The sequence below is a fragment of the Equus asinus genome, chromosome 24 (genome assembly GCF_041296235.1).
Source record: "Equus asinus isolate D_3611 breed Donkey chromosome 24, EquAss-T2T_v2, whole genome shotgun sequence".
Taxonomy (NCBI): Eukaryota; Metazoa; Chordata; class Mammalia; order Perissodactyla; family Equidae; genus Equus; species Equus asinus.
This window is the reverse complement of record NC_091813.1, coordinates 15862445-15888167: the sequence shown is the minus strand read 5'-3', so window position 1 is coordinate 15888167 and position 25723 is coordinate 15862445. Positions and strand designations below refer to the sequence as shown.

Genomic DNA, 25723 nt, shown 5'->3' with positions numbered 1-25723 from the left:
TAACCTCAGGCTCCGGGTTGAGGCCCTCACTTTGTCGTCACAGGGCAGATGATCAGGGTGCGTCGGCCTCTTTCCTCTCCCTCTACCGTGGGCCTTTCCTCTCCCCCTCCATTCTCCTCCCTTTTCCCCTCCCCTGGTCCCTCGTTCTTCTCTCTCCTTCCTCTCTCCCTCCCTCCCGCGGTCCCAGCCCACCCCTACTTCCGGTTCGCGGCCGCCGGCGGAAGGGTGTTCCGCCTCTTCCGCCTTTACGGCGGCGGCGGCGGCGCCTGCGCGTGCCCTGTCAGGGTCAGCTGGCGGGTTCCCTGGGCCGTCCACCTGCGCGTCACGGAGCCGCGCCGCGGGGGTCGATGGCGATGAACTATAACGCCAAGGATGAAGTGGACGGTGGGCCCCCGGGTCCCCCTGGGGGCGCCGCCAAGAACCGGAGACCGGATAACACGGCCTTCAAACAGCAGAGGCTGCCGGCTTGGCAGCCCATCCTCACGGCCGGCACAGTGCTACCCACCTTCTTCATCATCGGCCTCATTTTCATCCCCATTGGCATCGGCATCTTCGTCACCTCCAACAACATCCGCGAGATCGAGGTGAGCGGAGGCCGGCGGCGCGTCCTCGGGCCTGGAGGTCGGCCCGGGCCCGCCCTCCCCGCGTCTTGCTCTCTTCCCCGTTTTCTCGTTCTCTTCCTGCGGGCCCCCTGAATTTGCGGGTTTGTCCGAGCTTCCTCTTGCTGGCGATTTACCCGATTAGAGACGGGAATGTTGAACGCGGTTGGGCGAAGAAGGCTTTTAATGGGCGCTTTGTGTGGTTCCGGGGTGCGGATTTTACTGCCAGCGGAGGTTTAAAAAAACAGAGAGAAGTGGAGAACTGAAAGTTATCGCAGGATGTAACTCCAGGAGAATTGACATGGTTAGAGTGCCATTACCTGCGGGGGGATTATCCCAGGACACAGAGGTTAACACTTTGGCCATTGTTGGGAAGAGGACCCAGAGTCATAGAGGTGTTGATGATTTTTATGTAAAGAAGTTGTCGTATCGTACCAAGTTACATCTTAGGACATATGACGGAAGTGTGCACAGTACCTTTCATTTTGGGCTAATAGGTGCTTTTAGTTGTAGGGCATGATATAGATAAAGGTAACCTGAAACTTCAATTCCGGTTTGGCTTTTAGGCTGCGTTTATTAATAACCATGTCCTACATTTGCCCTAGTCTTTTCTTCCTGATTTTAAACTTTAAAAAGAAGAATCAATGATCACACACAGAGAATAAGTTGTGCACTGTCTTCTGAACATTTTACTGGCAAAAGACATGATAGACAAACTTGGGGAAGCATCTTGACTTCTGTCAGAGCAGCTGTCATAGTACCGTGATCCATCTGCAGTGGTGAAGATAGGATGATAGTAAAATGTAGATACTTTGTATAGATGCCCACTATTAAACATCTGCTCATCCTCTTTTCTTGAATATTTGAGGGTATTTTTGTCTGTTTGAAGAGGCAGGAACTGACATCAAGTTCTCTTGATTTCTTCTGTACCAGGTTTTGTCATTTTCCCCCTCATTTTATTAATTACTTTTAAATTTATTAATTACTTTTAAATTTTAAATTTATGTGATTTAACGGGGCTTTCAGAGTAATTTTATTTCAACTGCAGGAATAGGCATAAAGATAACTGTTTTCCAGTTTAATTTACAGTGTTACCTCTGAAAACAAAGTCAATATATTTTTTAATTGTACAGTGCTCATTTCATTGTTAATAACAGTAATAAGAGTAGTATCGATAGCATCGTTTTTAAATCTTTTATTAAAACTTTATTTTCAGTTTAATAACTAGGGAAAATGTTAGTTTGTTTTTTCAGCGTGTATTTTTATCTCCCTAATAGTACTTCAAATATGGTACTTCTTATTCTCCCAGCCACACTAGGATCACACACATCAGGATATGAGCAAAGTGGTGTAATGCAAGGACCATGGGCTCTAGGCTGGAGTCAGGTAGAGCTGGGTTTAAATTCAAGCTCACTTACTCAGCTAGTAGCTCAGTTTCTTGGAAAACTTAGCCTCTCAGAGTCTCAGTTTCCTCACCTGTAAAATAGGTAAATAATGCCTATCTTGTAAGATGCAAGAATTAGAACAATGTAGTAGATAAGATTCCTGGCACTAAGTTTGTACAATGAATAATTACTGTTTTGATGATCCCTAATCAGAAGTAGAGAAATAGAGTTAGAAGGGTTGACAGTTGCTGGTAAGTTAGAAGAGTATTGTAAAATTGTGACAGAAACCCAAATGCAGATGTCTTGATTCCCAGCCTTAAGCTTTCACACTACCCTAGGAGCCTTACTGCAGTGTTAGTAGTTAAGTAGAAGAAAATAATTTAACTTAGAAATTTGATTATCTTATTTAAACTTCTTAAGATATTAAGATGAACGTAGCAATAATTTGGAATTTTATATGATTGCTTTTTATTAAATTATCAGAATGCAATCTGTTAATATTTACTATACTATGAAAATAAATACTTTTGTTTAAAATTTTGAGATTCTGAAATAAGATTCTTCACACTAAGTATTTGGTGAAGATTGGAATTTCTTAAATCATTCTCATATATATAATTCTGGTTTCCAGTTGCCTGAAGAGTCCGCGGCATTTTACTCTGGTTCAGAGGGCAGTCCGGGCATTGGAGTTGAAGTCCCAGCTGTGTTACTCTGTAGTTTGTGATCTTAGGCATATTTTTAAGTCTCAGTTTTTTTACTTGAAGAACCAAAAGATTCAGACTAGATGATCTTTAAGATGCTGTTCAACTGTAAAATTCTGTAACTTCCAGCTTTAATGTGATTAAAAAAATGCATGTTCAAATTGTGTCACTTTTGGAACCAGAGGAAATGAAAATGAGGAATGATTAGAAATTTTGTACCAACACTGACATATAGTTGTGCAAATAGAATAAAAAAATTTTTTTAAAATTTGATTGTTAAATATGTAGAAAACTGGTTCTGAATTGAATCTGGAGTTGCTAGAAAAAGCTGGGGAACTTTCCGAAAATACACATGCTTATTTCCACTTGCTCTCTGCCCTTCGTTAGGCCCTAGTTTATTTTAAATATGTTGAAGGTTATTAAAAGTGAATGAGTAAGGAGAAATTGTTGACAGTATTCACTTTCATGCTGTAAGTTGCTCATACCTCTTTGGCTTATTTTCTCATTTTTGAAAATTTTAAGAACTTTCATTGCTGTGTTACATCAAATTACTAGGCCAAAGGAGACTTGTCAAGCGAGAATACTTTTGTAATATAGCTTTAAGTGCTAAGATCAGAAATCCAAACTTTTTAGGTATAAAAATCGGTGGGTATTTACCCTTCTTCCGGAAATGTTATGCTAAAGAATTACTACTCTTGTAAAGCTCTTTGGGCTCTCTTGAAAAAGATGTGAAAAGATATTTTAAAATTTTAATGTTTATATTTAGCAGTATATTTCCCTCCCACCCCCTTTTAGGTTTGTGTATCTTGTTTAGTCTTTAGATTTTCCATAATCTAATAAAATGGGGTTGTTAGAAAACCAGAGTTGTTAATTTTATCCTTCATAAGAAAACATTTTAAACATTTAATATTTCATTTAGTATCAGCAGCAAGGAATGAGTATTTCCTTTAATTTGGCGGTTGTTGGAGTCAGGCACATCTTTCTACCACAAAGGTCTGTTCTAGTCTAGGGCCGTTGTTGGTGAGGCTGAGCTGTTAATTAAATAGCCCTAACTTGAAAAAGATAATGAAATATTCTAAACTTTTGCAAAGGCGTGAAGGTATATATTTTTAAATTAATGGTTAGAATTGGATGAGGACGTTATTGAGAGTAGTATTCAGAGTAAATCTAAAAACTAAACATTTACTTCAAATTAATATTGCCAAAAGTGTTCAAGATACATTTTCATTACCCCACTCCCCCCAGACACACGTTTGATAGAGAAACCCTAACTTTCCTCTTCACATTATTATTTCATTTACTGTCCTAATTAAATAATTCTGGTTATCTTCTGTTTCCCTACTTTCTGATAAAAATATGCTTTTATCTGTTTTTACTCCTGTGTAATTTGGATTCTTAGATTCTAAGGTTTTTTTGTTTTTGTTTTTGTTTTGAGGAAGATTAGCCCTGAGCTAACATCCCCTGCCAATCCTCCTCTTTTTGCTGAGGAAGACTGATCTTGAGCTAACATCCATGCCCTTCTTCTTCTATTTTGTATGTGGGACGCCTGCCACAGCATGGCTTGATAAGTGGTGTGTAGGTCCATGCCTGGAATCCGAACTGGCAAACCCTGGGCCACCGAAGAGGAGCGTGCCAACTTAACTGCTGTGCTACCCAGCCAGCCCCCTAGATTCTAAGATTTTAAGAGGATTAAATTTCTTTTCTGCCTTTAGTATTCATTGTTTATACTTAGCCTATAACTAAGAGTCAAGGAAGAATTAATTGTTTTGTAGAAATGATTGTTAAAGATTAGGCACTTTAAGAAGTTTAAAGATTTTGGTGTTTAAATGAATTGCAGTTGCTTAGAAGCTGCCTCTTGGAAGTTAAGAGGTCTGTAGTGTTAGTGTTCTGTTTCTCAGGTAACTTTAGTACTTAGAGCAAGGCATGACAAAGTAAATGTGGTCGGCCAGACTATTTTGTAAGGCCCAGGAACTGAGAATGGTTTTACAGATGAACATTTGCGATTGATTCGATAATAGGAAACACTAACTTTGAACCCCAATTATGTGAAATGTTATCCCCCTAAAATAATTCCATTCTTATTAGTAGACCTATATTACCAGAAAATTGTACACAATTGTTATTATATTTTGAATTTAATCAGTAAAAATTTGTGCAAATTTGTTCTCCCTCTTGTTATATAAGAACCTTACGTATATCCTCGCCCTTGCCTCCTGGTTTGCAAATCCTAAAATAGTTACTTTCTGGCCCTTTACAGAAAAGAATCTCCTGTGTTTGAGTTACAGTTTGAAAGAAACATAATGGCAAATTTAGCATTTGTTACAAAAATAGTAGTGTTTAATTTATACATTCTAATCCTCAATCATCTTTGAAGGTAGTGTTACTGAACCAAAGTGGGTTCCCTTCCTGGTGAGTTAAAAATCAGACTTTCCACCAGAAGTAGTTGTCCCATGAAGTAGGGTTTATCTGCAGCAAATAGGAGACCACACGGAATCATTTCTGAAGTTGCGATTTTCCCTAGGGACCTTTTATTTAAGATGAGGAATGAATATTCGGAAGGGAGAGGTGGGGTTTGCTTGCGCAGGCTCGGTTGGAAAACATGCTTCCACACACACTGCAGGTTATGGGAATAAGGCCTCAGCTCCTCCTGCAGAGGAGATCTGAGCACTGAAAATGAGGCAAAGGTCATCTCTTGGGACTTTTCGGCCCATATACACAGGCGCGGCTCTTGTTTTGGGATTTGGAGTGATTCACAGTGGTTGGTGATTACATCTCTTATCGTAAGAACAAAAAAAAAATTAGAGAAACAGTTAAATGCTTCTGAAACCTCCCTGAGTTCCGCCGGGTGATTAGTCGGTGACAGTAGGTGTAAGGATCCCTGATGATCACTTATGTTCTTCCTTCATGTGTACGACTTTGATAGATAGAAATTACCTTAGCTAAACTTACCATTAAACTTGGCTCCAGTGACATCATTCTTCCTTTCTTTGTCACAGTCAGGTGAAGTTCAAGCAACTGAAAGAAAATTGCTTTTGAAACTTTTACTTTAGTTACCTTTTGTCCTCATTCAAGCCTCTGGAAAGAGCTCCAGGCAGCTTCTTTAGTCTGGGACTGTCAGTTCAAAGAGGCACTTAAAATGCCATTTTTAACTTAGTCTAATTAGTACTTAAAATGATTTACCTTCTTACTCAGCATTTTGTTGAGTGACCTGTTTAGGTCTTTTATTGATTTCCTTTAAGACAGATTTACATTCAAAAATGAAAGTTTTCCAGTCCTTATGCAGTGTAAAAATTGCACGTCCTTCAAATTCCTCCTTTCCCACCATGTTAAATTCAGTTTGTTTCATAGGAGTAAGATGTATTTTTGGAATTACTAAGAAGAAATGCCAGTTTGATTGGGGGAACAATTACAGTGGTAGCAAAATAAAGCTGAGAAATATGATAACTCTTAAACTAATCATCTGCTTCTGTTCTGTTTTGTCTCTGGTTCTTTGTGTTTTGTTGTTAAGTTAAGGGGCAGGTCTTCACCTTATCATTGTATTCTGCACCATGCCTTGTATGCTTTGACGTGTAATAAGCATTAATTTTTAAAAATAAGAGAACTGTAGTTTCTCTCCCACCTAGTAGCCTCTTTCTTTCTAGGATAAGTTATCTTTATTTTTTTTAAAGATTGGCACTGAGGTAACATCTGTTGCCAATCTTTTTTTCTTCTTCTTCTCCCCGATCTCCCTAGTACATAGTTGCATATTTTAGTTGCGGTCCTTCTAGTGCTGGCATGTGGGACGCCACCTCAGCGTGGCCTGATGAGCCGTGCCATGTCAGCTCCCAGGATCCGAACCAGTGAAACCCTGGGCCAGTGAAGCGGAGCACGCGAACTTAACTTATCCTTGGGGCTGGCCCCGTGGCCAAGTGGTTATCTTTAGAATGAACATTTTTTCCCCCCTACCTTTATTGAGGTATCATTGAGAAATAAAAATTATGTGTGTTTAAGGTGTTTAGTTTGATGGTTTGATATACATATACATTGTGAAATGATTGCTATAGTCAAAGGTAATTAACACATCCATCATCTTTCATTGTTCCGTTTTGCTTTTGGTGTGGTGATAACACTTAAGATCTACTCTCTTCTCAAAGACAAGAGGATAACAAGTGTTGGTGAGGGTATAGAGAAGAGGAAACCCTTGTGGAATGTAAGTTGGTACAGCCATTATGGAAAACAGTATGGAGAATCCTCAGAAAATTAAAAAATAGAACTGCCATACAATCCAGCAGTCCCGCTACTGAGTATATATCCAAAGGAAATGAAATCGGTATCTCAAAGAGGTATCTGCACTCTCATGTTCACAAACTTTGTTTTTATACCCAGCAGATTTTATTACAGTATGGACATTAGGTCCAGCTACCACTGGATTTTAGCTGATAAAGGATATGGTGGGTTTTTTTTGTGTGTGTGTGTGTGTGTGGTGAGGAAGATTGGCTCTAAGCTAACATCTCTTGCCACCCTTCCTCTTTTTGCTTCAGGAAGATTGTCACTGAGCTGACATCTGTGCCAGTCTTCCTCTATTTTATGTGGAATGCTGCCACAGTGTGGCTTGACGAGTGGTGCTAGGTCCGTGCCTGGGATCCGAACCTGTGAACCCTGGACCACTGAAGCAGAACGTGGGAACTTAATTACTATGCCACCTGGCCGGCCCCAACTTTCTCTGTATTTCTGAATGTCTTTTCCCCATTCCCTTTGACCTTTTCTTAGTTTATGCTCTGAACATTTCTCCCCTGGATTATTGCAAGTAGCATTCTGTTTTCTTTGCTTCTAGTCAGACATTTTCTTTAGTCTTTCTGTGCATTACTGCCAGAGTAATCTCTCTAAAAGCCTAAGTTGGAATATTTCATTCTTCTGCTTAAAATTTCTCCTGTGGCTCCCTCTAGCATTCAGGATAATGTTCAAACCCCATAATATAAAATGTTATTTCCTTCATGATAGGCTACTTTCTACTTCTCTAGCCTGATCTCCTCTCACTCCATTACCCTTTGCTCTGGCCATAGCCAACTCCTGTCATTTCTGGAATGTGTCATGCTACTAGATCTACTTGAAAGAGCCTTCCTTGTTTTTCAAATTTCATTCCTATCAACACTACGGAAATCTTCCCTGGTTCCTCCCTTTTCCCAGCTGACATATATGCGTCTCTCAGGTTCCATAAGTTCTAGTTTCTGGCCTGTCATAACACATTATCAAGTTATATCCTGTAATTATTGGCTAATGTGGCTTTCTATTCCACTAGTCTGTAAATCTTTTGTGGCACCAACAATGTATTTTTTCCATTATGTATTCCCATCCTATAGCACAATGCTTGGTATCTAATTGGGGCTAAGATTGTAGCCGCCCCTGACACAGGAAGGGTTAATAATCACTGGAAAAAGCTTGCCAACAAACTGTGACCCGGAGGTGAGAAGGCCGGTTAGCCAATGACGGGTAAGAACCCCTGGGGGGGGTAACGCCAGGCGGCGGCCTCCCGGGGGCACAGATGATGGAGAAACGATATCGATATCGGGAGCAAGAGGGACCGTTGCCTAAGAGACCTTGCCTGCTCCGAGATAAAAATATAGGAGCACAGCAATAACATGATAATATCAAAACAGAGGCCAAGGGAGGGCTCCTTGAGAAATCACTAAGAATTCTTGGCATTCGCTAATTACTTCATCCAGAACACCTGTGTATGTTTAACAGCTGTAAGCTATGTATATATTGAAATGCTGGTTATAATAAACTCAGAGTGGCCATCAGCCCTCTCCGCATCTATCCTGATGTGTACATTGGATTGTGACACCGACAAAGATGTTTGAATGAGTTAATTAATTAAACTCAGTGGATACAATCCAGAAATTTTAAAACAGTTTATTGAGAGTTTATTGATCATCTAAATGGTATTGTGGGTCTGAAGGAGTTGTTGAAATTAGCCAAGGAAAATGTTATATGTTACAAGATCACATTTGTATAACCGCAATATTCATCTGTATCTAAAGGCAAAACCAGTTTGCTTGTTGAACAGTAATCCAGAGAGTGCTGAAAATTTAGCCAACAGGTTGATTGGCAAATGTCACAGCCAAGGAGGCAGTGCATGATTTAAGAATGGCATAAAATAACCCCCCACAAATGTTTTTGAGTCTTATTTTAGAAGGAAATACTTTTGTATACTTACTAGTGCTGAAAAATTGGAAACCATAGACCAACCACCAATTACATAGATTTTTAGTTTAATTTCTAAAATTAATTAAAATGTAAGGGTCATTCTGTGACATTATAGCGTAATAACAGTGTTCATTAATATACCAAGTTGCCTGTTGTTTTAAGCTCTCAAGTCTCACATTATATATGATTATATTTAGTTTTGAAAACATTTTTAGAAATTATTTGTTTTTACTTGATTTTTAAAAGGATATAATGTACTTTTTCTTCTCCCTTTTAAAACACTAGCATGAGGTCTCAAAGTTTGATCTATGGTGGAAACAATGAGAGTCAAATTCAAGGATACTAAGTATATTGCTAAGGAAGAATGGGCAGAACTTGGAGACTGATACCAAAGGTGACGCCAAGGTTTTAAGCTTGGATGCTTGGGACAGTGGTGGTACCATTTCCAGGTATCAGAACACCGCAGTTGGATGTGAGATTAAGGGATTCAGTGAACCACCACTGTTTATTTTTTTACAGTCAAGCTTTTAGTGAAGCTTGACCAAAAAAGATTAACAAATCATGTATGTATGGCTTAATTTTCAAAAGATTGCCATGGAATTGAAATAGATAGAGATGGTAAGAGGTTCAAGTGAAGATACGCAACCACGTAAATATGTCTAGGAATATAAAAATGGGACTGGGGGTGGGTGGAGATAAGACCAGTGACGATTTAGAGGATAATGTATGGGTGGCATGTGAGGCAGCGTGAGGTTGTTGTCAGAAAGTATCGCTGGAGACAAAGATACCACTAATATTGGAATGTCACTTTTATGATTATACAAAAACAATGTTTCATGTAGAAAAGACCATGTGTTTCCTCAATAGAAAGCCCTTCTTTATTCATGTTAATTGCTTATGTTCCTTTGATCTACCCTACCATATAGGGTGGAGCATAATTAGCAAAGTCCTTTTTATCAGTTCTATCCTAGGCAGTTTTTATAACTTGATATCTTAGTAAGACTTTTTCTTTTCCTCCCCAAAGCCCCAGTACCTAGTTGTATATTCTAGTTGCAAGTGCTTCTGGTTCTTCTGTATGAGCTGCCACCGCAGCATGGCTACTGACAGACAGTAGAGTGGTTCTGCAACTGGTAACCGAACCTGGGCCACGGAAGTGGAGCACACCATCAGGGCTGGCTCCTTAGTAAGGCTTTTAAGGGTAAACTAAAACTTCACCTTGGAATTTATTTTTTTTTTGTAGAAATGAGTTAAATGCCGTATATGAAAATTTAGTGTATGAAAGTTTGTATCATAAAATTCTACTTCAATCTTTAAAAGTTAAGATGGTCCTGGGATGACATCTACCTATTGCAACAAAGTTGTTGTTTTTAATCTATATTTTAGATGAAAGTATGAAGATTTGCTAGGATATCAGCTTATTAACGATTGGTCCCAATTTTATTTTAAAATACATTTTTTAAATTGACTTCCATCTTTCTAAATTACCATATTATGCATGTAATTCAAGATTATGGGAAGCAGCAGTGCAGTCTAATGGAAGAACAACCTTGGAGCTAGACAGATAGGAGTCTGTCACTGTTATTGATTGAATTGTATCATCCAAAAAGGTATGTTGAAATCCTAGCTCCTAGTACCTGTGAATGTGACTTTATTTGGAAATAGAGTCATTGCAGATGTCATCAAGTTCAGAGGAGGTCATTCGGGTGGGTTCCTATCCAATATGACTGGTGTCCTTATAAGAAGAGACAGACATGCACAGAGGGAAGATGATGTGAAGACAGAGACATAAGGAGAATCAGGTGACAGAGGCAGAGTGGAGGTGATATAGCTGTAAGCCAAAGAAGTCAGGGGAATGCTGGCCACTGCCAGAGGCTAGAAAGGCAAGGAAGGTTTGTGCCCAGGATCTCAGAGGGAGTATAGCCCTGCTGACACCTTGAAATCAGTCTTTTAGCCTCCAACTGTAAAAGAATAAATTTATTTGGTTCTAAGATACCCAGTTTGTGGCGATTTGTTACCGCAGCCCTAGGAAACGAGTATAGTCACATGCCAGCTGTTTGGTTTTGGGCGGTCATTTAGGCTCTCAATGTCAGTTTCCTCTCTGTAAAAGAGAACAGTTCTGGCGTGTAGTAGACATTTGAGAAGTAATAGCTAGCTTTGCTGTTGCTGTGCTTTCTTCGAAGATAATTTACACTTATGTGCTACCTAAGTCATTCATTATTCATTTCCAAGTGTGAGATTGAGACTTACTGATTGAACTAGAAGTAAACACTTTGTCTGTGGTCTCCACTTAGAATCTCTTATTTACAGAAACATAACAACAAATTTCATATGACCCATAGAATTTTATTAGGATATGAAGGATTAAACTTGTTCTGTAGCTATAAGTCTAGAACTCAGCTTTTGATTTTTTAAAACTAATCTTCACAAATAAAATAATCTAGAGTGACTGAAATTTTAAAAAAATTCATTCAACTACTAACTTTTAAGAGGCTGTAAATAGTTTAAATATGGATGTTTACTTCTCTCTTCTGCACCCTTTATCTGATGAGTATTTTTGAGGGGAATTTTTCTACATTGATGTATTACCTATTTAATAAAAACAAAGCATTTAAATACTTAAAACCCTGTTGTCCAGTACTCCAGGAGGCCCTGCTGCCCTGTGTGCCCCTTTGACTTCTCTCACCTTCACGGCGCATATCCACCTTCCTTCCTCCCAGGGCCTGGACTGTACAGATCACTCAGTCTACAGTCCTAGCAGTCTCTGTGGAAAACTCAGTGATAACCTCATTGTCGAGCCTTGGGTAGGCAGCAGTGTAACTTGCGTCACTTCCTCTGAGGCAGGAACCTGGACAGCTGCTCAGCCTTTATGGCCTTCTCTTTTTGCTTAAGATCTCTCAGTGACAAAGGAGAGAAATTGGCTGCTGTGGTTGGCACTAGTATGACTCGTAAAACTAAAATACCCACTCTAGTCACTTAGAGCAGGGTTAATGTCGTGACCTTCCTAGTCTGCCCTATCTGTTGTCAACTGAATGAGCTTCCTTGTTGCTACTGGTGCTGCTGTACCTCAGCGTGGACCAGTGTCTGCGAAGAGGGGCTGTCTCCTGAAGCTTTCAATGCTGCCGTTACTGAGAATTCTAGAACTGGGCCACACTGTTCTTGTTTATAGTAGTTCGAAGTCACTAAAGCTACCTGTTTAGCTTCTATTCTGCAGTCTAATTCCACTTTTATGTTTTTTGAGATCTAAATTTTCTTTATTACTGATTGCCAATTGTTTTATAAATGGACACTGTAGAAAAATTAGATGTGTTAACTGGAGAACCCTTCATTGGTTCTCAGATCTTTATCTCTAACTCAGAGCTTTATTTTAAGTCCTAGACTCTTATATCTTTTGGATTTGTTCATGTGCTGAGCCCTCAGTTAGAAATATAGTTCCTTTTGGTACTGTCTCTCGGTAGATGACATCCGCTCATCAGCCCTCGTGGAGAAGTTTTGATTGCTACATTAGGTTATGTGTTTCCATAGTACCTGTCCTTCTTTTATCAACACATGCATTCCATTGTAATGACTGTTTTCTGTATGAGGTCTGGTACTGGGCTAAGTCTCCATTGCCTGGAACCTACAGGCACTCAGTAAATATTAATTTAATGAATGATGACTTCATGATGGAGCATTCAGGAAGAAATGAAAGTCTCATTTTCTAGATTCTTTTCAAATCTGTTCTTATACAAATATTTGATTATGTTAGCTTCCTCAAAAGCCTCTCCAATTCCTTACTCCTTGCAGGTGCTTTTTAACACTCAGGGTTACTTAGCTTTCAGAGACTTCCTTGTCAGTAGCAGAAACCAACTCTGCGTAGTTGGGAGGGAGGTCGGGTAGCTGTCACACAGAATGCCTGGGAAGTCTGGAGTAGCAGGCGTGGAGACGGGTGGGAAGTGAAGGAAGTTTGGAAGCCGAAACTGGCTCAGCTGCCACAGCTGCTGCCGAGTTCTCTCTACTAGACTACGACTGCAGTGGCTCAGCCCACCCCGCCCACTCTTGTCCTTGTCTTCCAAGCTCCAGTGATTTCTATGGAGTTGTAATCATCCAGTCTCAGTGAGGATTGATCCAGATCTTGGGCTTTTGTACTGGCTGCCTAGCTTAGGGGGAGGAAGGGCTCGTTTGCCCCTTTGGCTTCTGAAGTGGAAGATGGAGCCCTGCCTCCCTCCAAAACTCTCGAGATGGAGAGTTCCACAGTACTGGGAAGTGTGTTTGTATGCTAGGCAGCTTAGTAACAACAAAAATCACAATTATCCCCCAGAGATGTTTTTCATTCTTATAATCTGAAGGTCCTGTGTTTGTACATCAGAAAGGGTGATATGTCCCTTGTGTGAGAAGACACAATATGGTGGAGGGAGCATGGATTTTGTGGAAAGGCAGAGCTGGGTTCAAATTCTTTCTCTTATTTACTAGCTGGCTGATCTTGGGAAAATTACTAAACCTTCCTAAATGGCAGTTTCCTGAGTTAAAATAAGGAAAATAAGGGGGCTAGCCCTGTGGCATAGTGGTTAAGTTCATGTGCTCCGCTTTGGTGGCCCAGGGTTTGCGGGTTTGGATCCTGGGCATGGACCTACACGCTGCTCATCAAGCCGTGCTTTGCTGGCATCCCACATACGAAATAGAGGAAGACTGGCACAAATGTTAGATTAGGGACAATCTTCCTTGAGTAAAAAAAAAAAAAAGAGGAAGATGGGCAACAGATGTTAGCTCAGGGCCAATTTTTGTCAGCAAAAAAATAAGGAAAATAAAAACAAACTTTGCAGGACTGTTCTTTTTAATGAGATGATGTGTCTAAAGTGCTTATACGTAATGTCTGGTACTTAGTATACGTTCAAGACACAGTAGCCAGTAAAACACAGCGTATCATTATGGCTCCAGTTTACCCTTTTGGCCTTGTCTCATTTCCTTGCAACATGAAAACTCTCCAAAAATACAAAGTGTTTATGCCCATTGTCCTTAAATGTGTCTTTGCTCTCTACCTTCTTGCTTCTCCATATGCCTCCTCCTGTTTTCCGTGTTTTTTTTATGACGCAGTTCAAATCCTCTTTTCTTCTCAGTAAGAAAATACTGGTCCATCTAGCACTTCTTGCCTTCTTTGCCATTCAGTCTGGCACTTAACATTTATAGTAGTTTCCTTTGTATTTGTGTGCTATCTTTCATAAAGTAGTCTTTTAGAGAGCAAGGATGTTACTGCACAAAGGGCACCATCTGCTCGCCGCGGGACAAAAGCCAATCATCAAGAGGCGTGATGGTGGCAGAGAAAGGGCATTTTATTCAGAGATAAGCTAGCACATTGGAAGATGGGGGAAATGCTGTCCTAAAGAGCCATCTTAAGAGGGACACAGAATCTTGAAGCAGTTATATAGGCCAGTGGGTGATAGGGGAGGAGGTTAGGAACATTGACCCTCTGGTGTTACAGACTGGGAGTGCTCACACCAGATGGACTCTCGTCTGCGGGTCATCACATTCCTAAGGAACTCAAAAGAACATCACAGCTGGGAGGTACATACACAAGCAGGGATCATAAAATCTACAGGGCAGGTGGATCTCCTGGAGGGTGCATATCCAGCTGGGTTTGTTAGTCAGAGGTCATTGAAAGTTACGATATGACTTCTTTTCTACAATATGGCTTCCCTTATGTCAATCTTGTGTTGAGCCGGTATCGAGGGGACTGACGCTTCTTTTTATTTTTTAAAGATTGACGTCTGAGCTAATATCTCTTGCCAGTCTTCTTCCTTCTTTTTCTTCTTCTTCTCCCCAAAGCCCCCGAGTACAGAGTTGTATATTCTAGTTGTAGGTCCTTCTGGCTGTGGCATGTGGTCCGCCGCCTCAGCATGGCCTGACTAGCAGTGCCCCAAGAAGACTGCTGCCGCTTCTGACACCAGCTGCAAGTCAGGTACCCCCACTTCTGGCCAAGTAGCTACAAATCCAGGCGGTTGCTAAGCCCCCCCACCCCACAAGAATGCCTTTGCTTCAGATGCTAGTTCCGAGTTCAGAGGCCTCCAGGACACCCACACTTCTGACCAACTGACTATAAATCCAGGGCATTCCTGTGACCCCTGCCAGGTTCAGTAATTTGGTGGAATGCTTCCCAGAACTCAGGAAAGTGCTGTACTTACAATTTTATTATAAACAATATAAATTAGAACCAACAAATGAAGAGACGTGTAAGGCGAAGTCTGGGAGAGACCTGACTGCCGAGCTTTGTGCCCTCTCCCTGTAGAATCAGGGCACATCACTCCCCTGGCCCGTTAATGGGTTAACAACCAGGAAGCACTTCCGTGCTTCTGTCTCCAGAATTTTTATTGAGATCTCAGGATGTAGGCATGATTGATTAAACACTGGCCACATGACTGAACTGAGTTTCCAGCCCTCCCTCTCTCCCCAGAGGCTCTAATCACATCTAGTCTCTCTGGTGACCTGCCCCCATCCTGAGCCATCTTGTTAGCATAAACTCTAGTGTGAACCAGGGGGCTTACCAAAAGTAAATACACTTCTATCACCAGGGAAATTTCAAGGGTTTTAGAAGTTCCCTGCCAGGAAACCAGGACAAAGACAAGACAAATTCTTTATTATACAGCACCAGGTTTTTAAAAAATGGTAGGCCTTGAGAATCCTAATAGTTTGTTTTTTCTTAATTTGAAAACGTGCCATGGAAAGCTGAGGTGAGTGAGAAGTACTGAAGACTGGAAGATTTAAGAGCGGTAACTGATTTACTGATCTTTGTATTACTCAGGTGCTTTAATTGTTTAGACTTTATAGCTGTTTAAATCTTTATGCATCATGCAGTTTGAACTTTATGATTTTATGCATAAATGTGGTTCTGTTGGTAAAAAGGAACGAGGAAATTACTTGGAAAGATGAGCCAGTAGAATAACATAGGACCCTTTCCAGTTTTTACTACCTCACGCTGCCAAACAGGCAACCTTAAAAATAGATATTTTTGGGGCTATAGGTTGCTTCATTGGACTCTTTTTTCCCCCCTCTACTAGCAGGGTATTCAGAATGTACCACTTTCTCCAAGGAAGTGCTTAGTTCTATTTTTCTCTTGCAGATTGATTATACCGGAATAGACCCTTCCAGTCCCTGCAATAAATGTTTGTCTCCGAATGTGACACCTTGTGTTTGTATCATTAACTTCACACTGGAACAGTCATTTGAGGTCTGTATTCCCAAGTAATGTGTTAGAGAAGCCGTGCTTTGGAAAATCTCGATATTGTCTTAACTTTTCTTTACTACTTATTCTTTTTGTAGAGAAGTCCCTGTAATTTATTGGAGTCCATATACACTTTTGAGGAAGATTGTTTTGTTTGGCTATTGCATTATGCTGTCCGGTAATTAAACACATGTAGTGTTTAAATAGCTTATTTTAGTTAGTACTTTATAAACTAAATTTAAAACATATTTCATCCTTTCACTGGAAAATTTTATAACTATCCAAATCAATTTTGTATCAAGTTTATGTCAACATCCACTTGCATTTTAAAAACTATTGCTCAATGTTTTGCCTTTTTTAATGCTAAAACAAGTTTTACTTTAGAAAATAAGTTCTAATTCACCCATCATTTAATTGTATTATTTTTCTGTCAGATATGAAGGATTACCATAAATGCAAATGTTAGTGAAACCTTATTGATCTTTTATTCCTTGATAAGCAGTTAGAACACCATCTATGTGTGTGTGTGTCTGTGTGCTTTTTGCATTCACACTTATCTGTCATTCTTGGAAACATAAAGATTCAGAATAGACATGTCAAGACTAGTTTGTGGTCTCTTTTACCTTAAAATTGAGCTTAAAAAAATTGTTTTATTCTTCAGAGAGCAAAACTACTTTAATACATGCCAACTTTTTAGATTTTTCTACACTTTAAATTTTCTTAAAGGTAGTGATGGCTTTTGTAGTCCCTGGTAGCTGGTTGCCATCTAGTGGTTGTAGATACTCTTGCCACCTAGGTAAAGGACAGTAATGCTGCCTTCTAAAAAACATGAAAATAAATTTGGGGGAAGACAGGAATTACTTTACTTTGTTTCAGCAGAAATAACATAAATTTAGAACATCATAAAAATCCTATTCTTTTTCAAAGTGATGCACACGCTATAAAGATACATGAAGTTCTGCTTTTCTCAGAACAGGTAGAATTAAAGAAATGAAAGAAACTTGTACTGCTTGAGAAGCTCCGTTAGTCCCCTCCCCAACTTAGACACTTATTTCAGAACTCCTCTTCCACAAAGGTGGTCACCCTAAGATTCAGTCTTTGTGGGCTCTGTTCCATCACAAGCCCAAACTTTGAATTGGACTAAATCCTTTTCAGAGAGCAGGTAAGTTATTTCATCTCACTATTCATTGAAAGGATCTTTTTTTAGTTTGTAAGTTGACTTTACTGCTTCTTAATTGAGATGATACTCTTTTTTAGAGCATATTCTTTGTTTCTGTGATATAATTTTGATAACCACAAATAAAATAAATAAATAAAAGGTTTCCGTGTAAACATTTTCTTTATATAGAATAGGAAAGTTTGCATAATTTGACATTTCAAAATCCAATTTTAAATAAATGATTGTTATATGAAAATAGCAAATCAAATAAAGCATACTTAAATTTTCATTAAATTCTTTTTGTTTTCCCTGAGTTCCTTTTAATTGAGGATAAGATTATAGATGATAGAGGTAGCAACCAGAAAGGAGAAAATAGCTTAATGTTTTGCTGCCTCTAAAAATCTTAGTCATTCAAGGTGGCTTCATAGCATCTTCTAAATAATGGTAGTGTGTATAGGTTACCCTTCTTTCCCAAGTGATTTCAAGTTGGCTCCACATTATGTTTCTTGATTATTATAAAGTGACTCATTGTCTTAGATGCCTTACTAGATTCCTTGAGGTTTTGTGTGTGTGAGTGAATAGTACTTCTTTGAAGTCTTTAAGGATATTTTCAAAGTTTACCCTTTGATTTTTGTAACATACCTTCTTTAACCTTATTTACAATTTGTACTGTTTTAGATTGGTAAGTACTGGTAGAATTCACCCCAGTACCAGTTTTAAGTTATCACAAATTCTAAGCTAGTAAAGTCCAAATTACATAGCTTTTATGTATGCATGAAACAAGTTTATACTTAACAGTTTTATATGAAAACTTTTTCCTTTTCTTTTTCTATAGGGTAATGTGTTTATGTATTATGGACTGTCTAATTTCTATCAAAACCATCGTCGTTATGTGAAATCTCGAGATGATAGTCAACTAAATGGAGATTCTAGTGCTTTACTTGTAAGTAAGATGATGGAATATGAAAATGTGGTATCTAAGAAATAAGAACTTGTGGTAATTGTTCGGTTAGAAATGTTCAATTTGTTAATGTTAGGATCAAATTAAAGTGTTACTTGTCATTTATAGTTTGTTTAGTGAGGGTTTTCGTTAAAAAGTTTCTTTTTGCTGAAATTTGCACAGATTAGTGATTTCTTAACAGCCAGAGGACACATTACTACCTCCTTGTTTCTAGTAGTGTCATTGGGACTCCTGCTTTGTTAATCTGTCTGTAGTGGGATTTTGACGAGTCTTGCATTCTGGGCATATAATTTGTTCTGCTTGGGTTTGTTCATTATTATACTAAGTAGGAGTATATAAATAAGCTACTTCTAATTTCTGAGATTTAGAATCGAACATATATGCTCTCAATTTTTTAACTTGTGGGAAGCCCGAGTAGTAAAGTCTAAGGGGTGGGTTACTGAAAAACTGAGGAGCTTTTTGAAAATATAGATTCCAGAATTCTCCTAAGTCTGATATGTTAGTGTCTGCAGGGGTGGAGCTTTAAAATAGTATTTTTAATAAGCTTCCCTTCTGATACCTAGCCTAGTTTGGGTATCTGTGGACTAGAGGACCTTAGTTTCCTGAGTGTTGTTCAACTTTCCATAGTGGTGTTTGGTGCCCAGGTATTTTATGTGATGGATACCAATGCAGCAAACCTTCAGAGTCCCAGAGCAATTTAGGATCTCTTAGAAACTGTGATTCTCTTAGAATGCAATTTCGGACCGTAATGTGACCAGAATGGTCCTGGTAAACATAGCTGCCCTAGGTTATCCATATTGGTTTTATTGCTAGTTCCTGGTGTTTGGGATCTTAAGAAATAACAAGTCTATGTAAAGATTCTCGTTAGATCTGCAGTTTTGCAGTCCATGGGGGGCTTACATCTGTGGGATCTAAATTTTAGGACTCAAACCCAGAGAAAGTGATATTCTGTGAGACACATCAAATTCCTAAGAGCTTTCTGAATTTATTGATTGGGATCATAGATTTGCTGGATTCAAAGACGTAGAAGTGGTGGTTGATTTCCCTTTCTTTTATTTAGATATATGTTGTCTTCACTGAGGGAAAAAGAAGCTGAGATGGATTCTTTTCTTACAAACTGCCAGAAAGCCTGACTAGACTAAAGATTGATGAGTTTTTTCTGTAAAGAACCACATAGTAAATATGTTCATCTTTGCAGGTCATCTGGTCTCTGTTGCAGCTACTCACGTCTGCCATTGTAGAATGAAAGCAGTCATAGAAAATACTTAGATTAATAGGTGTAGCTGTGTTCCGATAAAACTTTATTTACAAAAACAGGTGGTAAGCTGGATTTCGCATGCAGGCTGTCATTTATTAATCCCTGGACTAGACCAAAATATGAGTTTTAAGACCAGGTGGCTTTCAGAAATCTTAACGGTTCTAAGAATGGACAGATTGAAGTCCAAGTTACTTAACATTGTGTGTAAGGCCCTTCACAAAATGGTATCACCCAACCCCTCCAGGCTCCTTGTTTTATACTCTGTTTTTAACCTACCTTCTGCCTGGCTGCCCTGGGCCATGTATGCTACTCCCTAACCATGCCTGGTGACACAAGTAATCTGCCCTTTTTGGCATTTATATTTCATTTGCCTAGAATGCAGCTTTTACTCTTTCCCTGGAGGTCCTCTCATCTCCAGACCTGTTGTTTTCTTTAGTCCCTTTGATGCAAAATAACTTCTTTACATATTTACTTCATTCATACTGTGTTCTAAGTCACTTCTCTCCACATCATCCATTCTTGCTCTTCCTTTCTAGGACATTTTCTACATAGCTACTATAGAGATCTCTAAAAAAGTATAAATACCACTTCTCTGCTTAAAATCTTTGAACGGTTTACTAGCACTTGAAGTAGAATCTCAGGATGATCTGAGCTATGCATGACTCTCCAGTCTCATGATATGTCATTCTCCTTATTGCCATACTCCGACTACGTTCACCTTTTACGTTCTCAGAAATATCAAGTTCTTTCTCAATGGCATGTACTGTTCTCCCTGCCTAAAACTCTCTTCTGTGTGCTCTTCACATGGCTGTCTGCTACTTTTCTGTAGGTCTTAACTTATATGATGCTACCTCCAGAGACAAACTTCTCCTTATCATAGGTTCTAAAGTAGCTCTTCCTACCCTCCCCCATTAATTACTTGCATAGCATTTTCATAACAATTACTGCAATTGGCAATTATTTATTTGTTTGTTTATCTTGTCTTCCCAATTGTAAGCTCATGAGGGCGGAGAGCATGACTTTCTTTAATCACCATATACCAAGCGCCTAGCCAGTGCCTAGCATGTGGAAAGCATTTAATAAATATAAGTTGAATAAACATAGACACCTTTATCATGACTCTTATTTTATATTATAGTGTTTCCTCTATTGTATTGTGAGCTGCTTAAAAGCAGGGACTTTTTTTTTCATTTTTCTTTTTCTGGCACCTTCCATGGTATGTGGTACATATTAGGTACTCTTTCCTAAGCCAGTTACTGCCAAGTACCTAGCTTTACTTAGTTCAGTACCTGACACATAGGTAGTAAATAATACTGTCTTTTCTTTTAAAACTTCCTTAAGAATTTAATGGCTAGAACATATTTGCCCTACCGAGTGTTTATTTACATTTAATAATCTTTTTTTGCTAAATCACAATTTTCATCAAAATATTCTAATAAGCCAGTTATGTATTATCTATCCTCATGGTCTCAGAATACTAAGTAACTTTCTAAATCTAAATGGCTTAGGGACCAAAAAGCTGAGAAGTCAAATATTAAAGAGTTTATGAGATCCCTGCCACATGTTTCCTTAGCCTTCTTCTGTCCTTTTCACTCATGCACTTCTTTTTCCACTCTAGTCATAGAGAATGTAAATATAAAGCAAGGTTGGTTGGTAATGGAATAGCCCTATGGGGACTAACTAGGGTCCACTTAATTTCAAATTGAGAATGTCTTGGTCTGTTTATGTGTTTTGAGACATGGCTTAATGTGGCCTTGGAGTCCCAGAACAACTCAGACATATGCCTAATCTCAGACTTGGTAGAATCTCTAGCTTAATAACCCTGCGACTGACACATCTCCTTGAGATCTTCAGTAGGGACTAAGTCAAAACCAAATCTGGAGGACAGACAAGTCGTCTTTGTCTTGCCAGCGTTGTCATTTACCTTGTACCTAGCACAGTTTAAAGAAGGTTGGTGTATTCTAGCAATCTGCATTACATTAGACCCCCTTCCTTCCTTCCTTCCTTCCTTTGACATGGGGTTTAACGCAAAATTTAAAAGTTCGAGATTATCTAGTTGAACATGTTCATTTTATAAGTGAGGCCCCGATAAATCAAGGGACTTGCCCAAAGTCACATAGTACATAGCTGGAGCTAGAACCTCCAGTCTCTTTACTTCCAGTTCAAGATTCCTTTATGTCACAACTGGATTGACAATAGACTGCTCCTTAATGTTTCTTGGGCAGAAAAAAGAAAACTCTTTGTGGTTATGATTTCTGCATTGATATGAAAATAAGAAAATACCAGTTTGATATATGCCTATATGACAAAAGTATGCAAGGAAAGGTTACATTAAAAAGGTAATACAGTAATGTTAAGGAATGTATTTTGAGTATTTACATGTGGTGTTATTTATAGTCTGTTTACAATACAGACTCATTTTGTGTGCATTGTAAGTGAGAGACGTAGGGGTTGAATTTTTAAAAAACTTTCATTCTGTTGTTCAAGGATTGAATTTTTAATCATTAATTAGGGCTGGCTCATAGTTCTCCCAGAGGCCTGGGTAATAATTTCTCTTTTCTTTTCCTTCTCAACCTCAGAATCCCAGTAAGGAATGTGAGCCTTATCGAAGAAATGAAGACAAACCAATTGCCCCATGTGGAGCAATTGCCAACAGCATGTTTAATGGTATGATATAGATATAGACATATAGAATTAGAAAAATTTCAATCTTATTACAGATTTGACAGTCTAGTAAACAAGAATTCAATTGAGAAATTCAACAACTTGGAGGTAAATATATCAATTATTATTCAGTAGGGTATTATAATGCTTTGTGACTTTCTTTTGAGAATTCTTATATTTTAAGAATGAATTTCTTTCTCTGGGGAGAGAGAAGCAGAGACATTCTGCTCACCTTCTTATTTCATATATAATAAAGTAAAAGCCAGGCCACGTTTCCCACCAACTTTGAATATTTGTATCATTGAAAAGAAGCTACTGTTGATCACTTAGAGAAGCACTGTCTGATGTAAATATAATATGAACCATAAATGTGAGACATGTATATAATTTTAAGTTTTCTAGTGGTCACATTAAAAACAATAAAAAGAAACAGGTGAAATTAATTTTAATAGTGTATTTTATTGAACCCAGTATGCCCAAAATGTAATCATTTTGGCATGCAAATGATAGTCAGTATATAAAACTTATTGATGAGATATTTTATATTCTTTTTTTTGTACTGTCTTTGATATCTGATGTATATTATATGCTTACAAAACATATTCATTTGGACCAGCCAGAATTTCGAGGGCTCTATAGCCGTATAGCTAGTGGCTACTATATTGGACAGTACAGATAGAGACATGGCTAAGCCAGGAGCTATTTAGGAATGCATTTTTCCAAGGAAGGAGGAGAGGCAGATTGACCTTGCAGATTGTTTTATTTGGGTTAATATTAAAACATTTGGCCTTATCACATATTAGCTGGCTATATAGGAAAGTAACCTACAACTGCATTGAGGGAAAACAAGTTCATCTAGGATTATAAAGTTACCATGTTTAACTCGCATATAAATAATCAAGAGCAAATATACATCCAATGCCTATACCATTACAATCACTTTTGGGAGCAAACACCAGATCGTCATTTCTCATAGAGTAAAGCAGGTACTATGGATTTTCAATAGATGTTTAGCAATGTCTTCCTTTTCTTGTGTTTAGATACATTAGAATTGTTTCTGGTTGGCAATGCATCTTATCCTACGCTTATTCCTTTGAAAAAGAAAGGTATTGCTTGGTGGACAGATAAAAATGTGAAATTCAGAAATCCCCCTGGAGGAGAACCCCTAGCAGAACGATTCAAAGGTAAAATATCACTAATATCCCTTTAAAACATGGTATAAGGTAGGAGTTTTAATGAAGTACCTAAAATGTTCTGTCTTTAGAATCTTAAAGAGTTTGTGCTTTTTGAAAACAATTTTTCTTGACTTCATACCACATTAAATAAAATATGTAGTATGTTCTAATGTACTGAAATTCTAAACAAAATTATTCTTTTAATCTTGGATTTCTCTGGTATTTTTTTATAAGCATTTCAGCTATAATCTTTTAAAACTGTGGCAAAATTTCTTTTTAAGAAGCCCCAAATATTTATTGTAAGTCCCAATTTAGTTTTGTTTCTATGCCGCCTTAATTTCGCAATGTAATGTTTCTTACTATTATTTCTTTGCATTAAATTACCTATCTTTTGGTATATACTCAATAGCCTACTTTTAGTATTATGTTAATGAGATATCAGTCAAATCTTTGTAATTATTTAAGTTGTTACATGAGGAATTGGTTTCTCTCTAGATTTTAAGACTGCTTTTAGAATATAAGAAAAATATTCAGATTTTGTGTTGCATATCTTTATTTTATTAGAGTATGAATTTTCAGTGAAACTTTTAATAGAATTGAATATTTTGTCTCTCCCTGACCCTCACCCGTCCTTTTTAAGGTACAACAAAGCCAGTAAACTGGGTTAATCCAGTATACATGCTGGATCCTGATTCAGATAATAATGGGTTCATAAATGAGGATTTTATTGTTTGGATGCGTACTGCAGCATTACCTACTTTTCGTAAGTTATATCGTCTTATAGAGCGGAAAAGTGATTTACATCCAACGTTACCAGCTGGACAATACTATTTGAATATCACGTACAGTATCCTTTTTTGGCTATGTGTACAGATTCATAGAATTTGAAAAAGTGTAGTCCAGCCTTATCTCAGTTATGTGGCATGCTACTTTGTGTTTTGGTTTTGATCTCTGCACTTTTCTAAGCGTATGTGTGTATGTATGAGAAAGTATCTTTTAATTTATATCTTCTAGAAGTGTCTTAAATTTTTATATACTTTGTACTAGGGTTCAAGCCTATTATTTGGTAAAATTAAAATTACTAAAAATGTGGATGCTAGATTTATTAATAAGTAGATATTTTTACAAGCTAAATTGTAATTGTGCTTAATGCAAAGGCCAGTGAGTGTACGTAATACTAAATAAGTGTTAGTGGTACTGGGCTGTCTTAATGTATGTTTTTAGGTATTAAAAATCAGGATGTGTTAGTTCTTATCAACGTAATTGTTTATAATTATTGCTCTGTTCATAATACCAAAACATTTTTATCATTAGCTGTATTGTTCCACATTAATAATTTAGGTGTATCTTCACTGCTGATAAATATCATTTCTTTCATCCTGACTATACATCAACATTGTACTAAGTACTTTCCATGCATTATTTTATTTAATTCAAGCCTTATGAGATAGGAATCATCTTGATGTTACAGAAAAGGGTACAGGAACATAGAGCATTTCAGTAATTTACCTGAGGTTACACAGGAGCTATGTAGACGAGTTGGGGTTCATAATCAAACTGTTGACTCCAAAGGCTGTGCCTTTACCATCAACCACCACTACAGGCTGCATCCCTAACTAGTTTACGCAAGTAGGCAGACCAATCCGTATCGACCTGAACGCAGTCTTTCCTAAGATGGAAATATTGGGCACTATCTTTTGTTCTAAACAAAGTCCTTACATCTTTAATGTCTAGCCCATTGCTTGTATATATCATGGATGAAAAGTTTCTCAAATATTAGTGTTTAAATGTTTGCTGATGATCTTGCATTTTCCATTTTTCATAATCTAAATTAGCCATAAGTTTATAGGTTTCCTTTCAGAATGGATTAGTAAATGGTTAAATTAATAGACCTAATTTCAAAATAAAGGTCCTTTTGGATCTTAGTCTCTTGATTTTGCACCCCAGTACACAACTGAATATGACTGGATAGTCCAGACTGCAAGTGACCAAGTCTGTGAAACTAGGCCCGCATAGGAGCAGTTTTGGACAGACAGACCCAGTTCAGGTGCTGGTAGGAAAAACATTATCCTGAGACTATAGCCAAAGCAGAGGGCAGCTCTGTCACAGTTAGCATCCAAAAGATCTAGTAAAGAGTAAGGGCATATACCAGCCTGTAGCCTGGGCACAATAAGGGGAAGTCTTTGGAGCACTCTGGAATTCTTAGTTGACAGTTTGCATCCCAGGCATTGAGAGCAGAACTGTCAGGAGGATTGCAGGCTATCTGGAATGAAAATTGACAAGACAGAAATTTGGGCCTGCAAAACATCAAGGTTTAATTATCAAGATTGGACATAAGGAGGGAACTAGACATTAGAGTTAAGGCAGAACCCATTTGTTAGGGTTGGGATATAGAGTGAGACTAGCATGGGTGATTTGATACTATGTCTCCCAGGGTGCTGAG

The 25723-nt window shown here is 38.3% G+C and overlaps 1 protein-coding gene across 1 annotated transcript in view; it reads left to right on the top strand.

Moving 5' to 3' along the window:
- The first annotated feature begins 239 nt into the window (after window positions 1-239).
- The window catches only part of TMEM30A (transmembrane protein 30A), a 29967-nt gene continuing 4483 nt past the window's right edge, over window positions 240-25723 (top strand). Inside the window, exons 1-6 of the mRNA XM_014868641.3 lie at window positions 240-584; window positions 15962-16069; window positions 18058-18165; window positions 22021-22108; window positions 23146-23289; window positions 23921-24127. Of these exons, the coding sequence (XP_014724127.1) occupies window positions 348-584; window positions 15962-16069; window positions 18058-18165; window positions 22021-22108; window positions 23146-23289; window positions 23921-24127 (892 nt within the window). The 5' untranslated portion in view covers window positions 240-347. The remainder of the gene's footprint in view (window positions 585-15961; window positions 16070-18057; window positions 18166-22020; window positions 22109-23145; window positions 23290-23920; window positions 24128-25723) is intronic.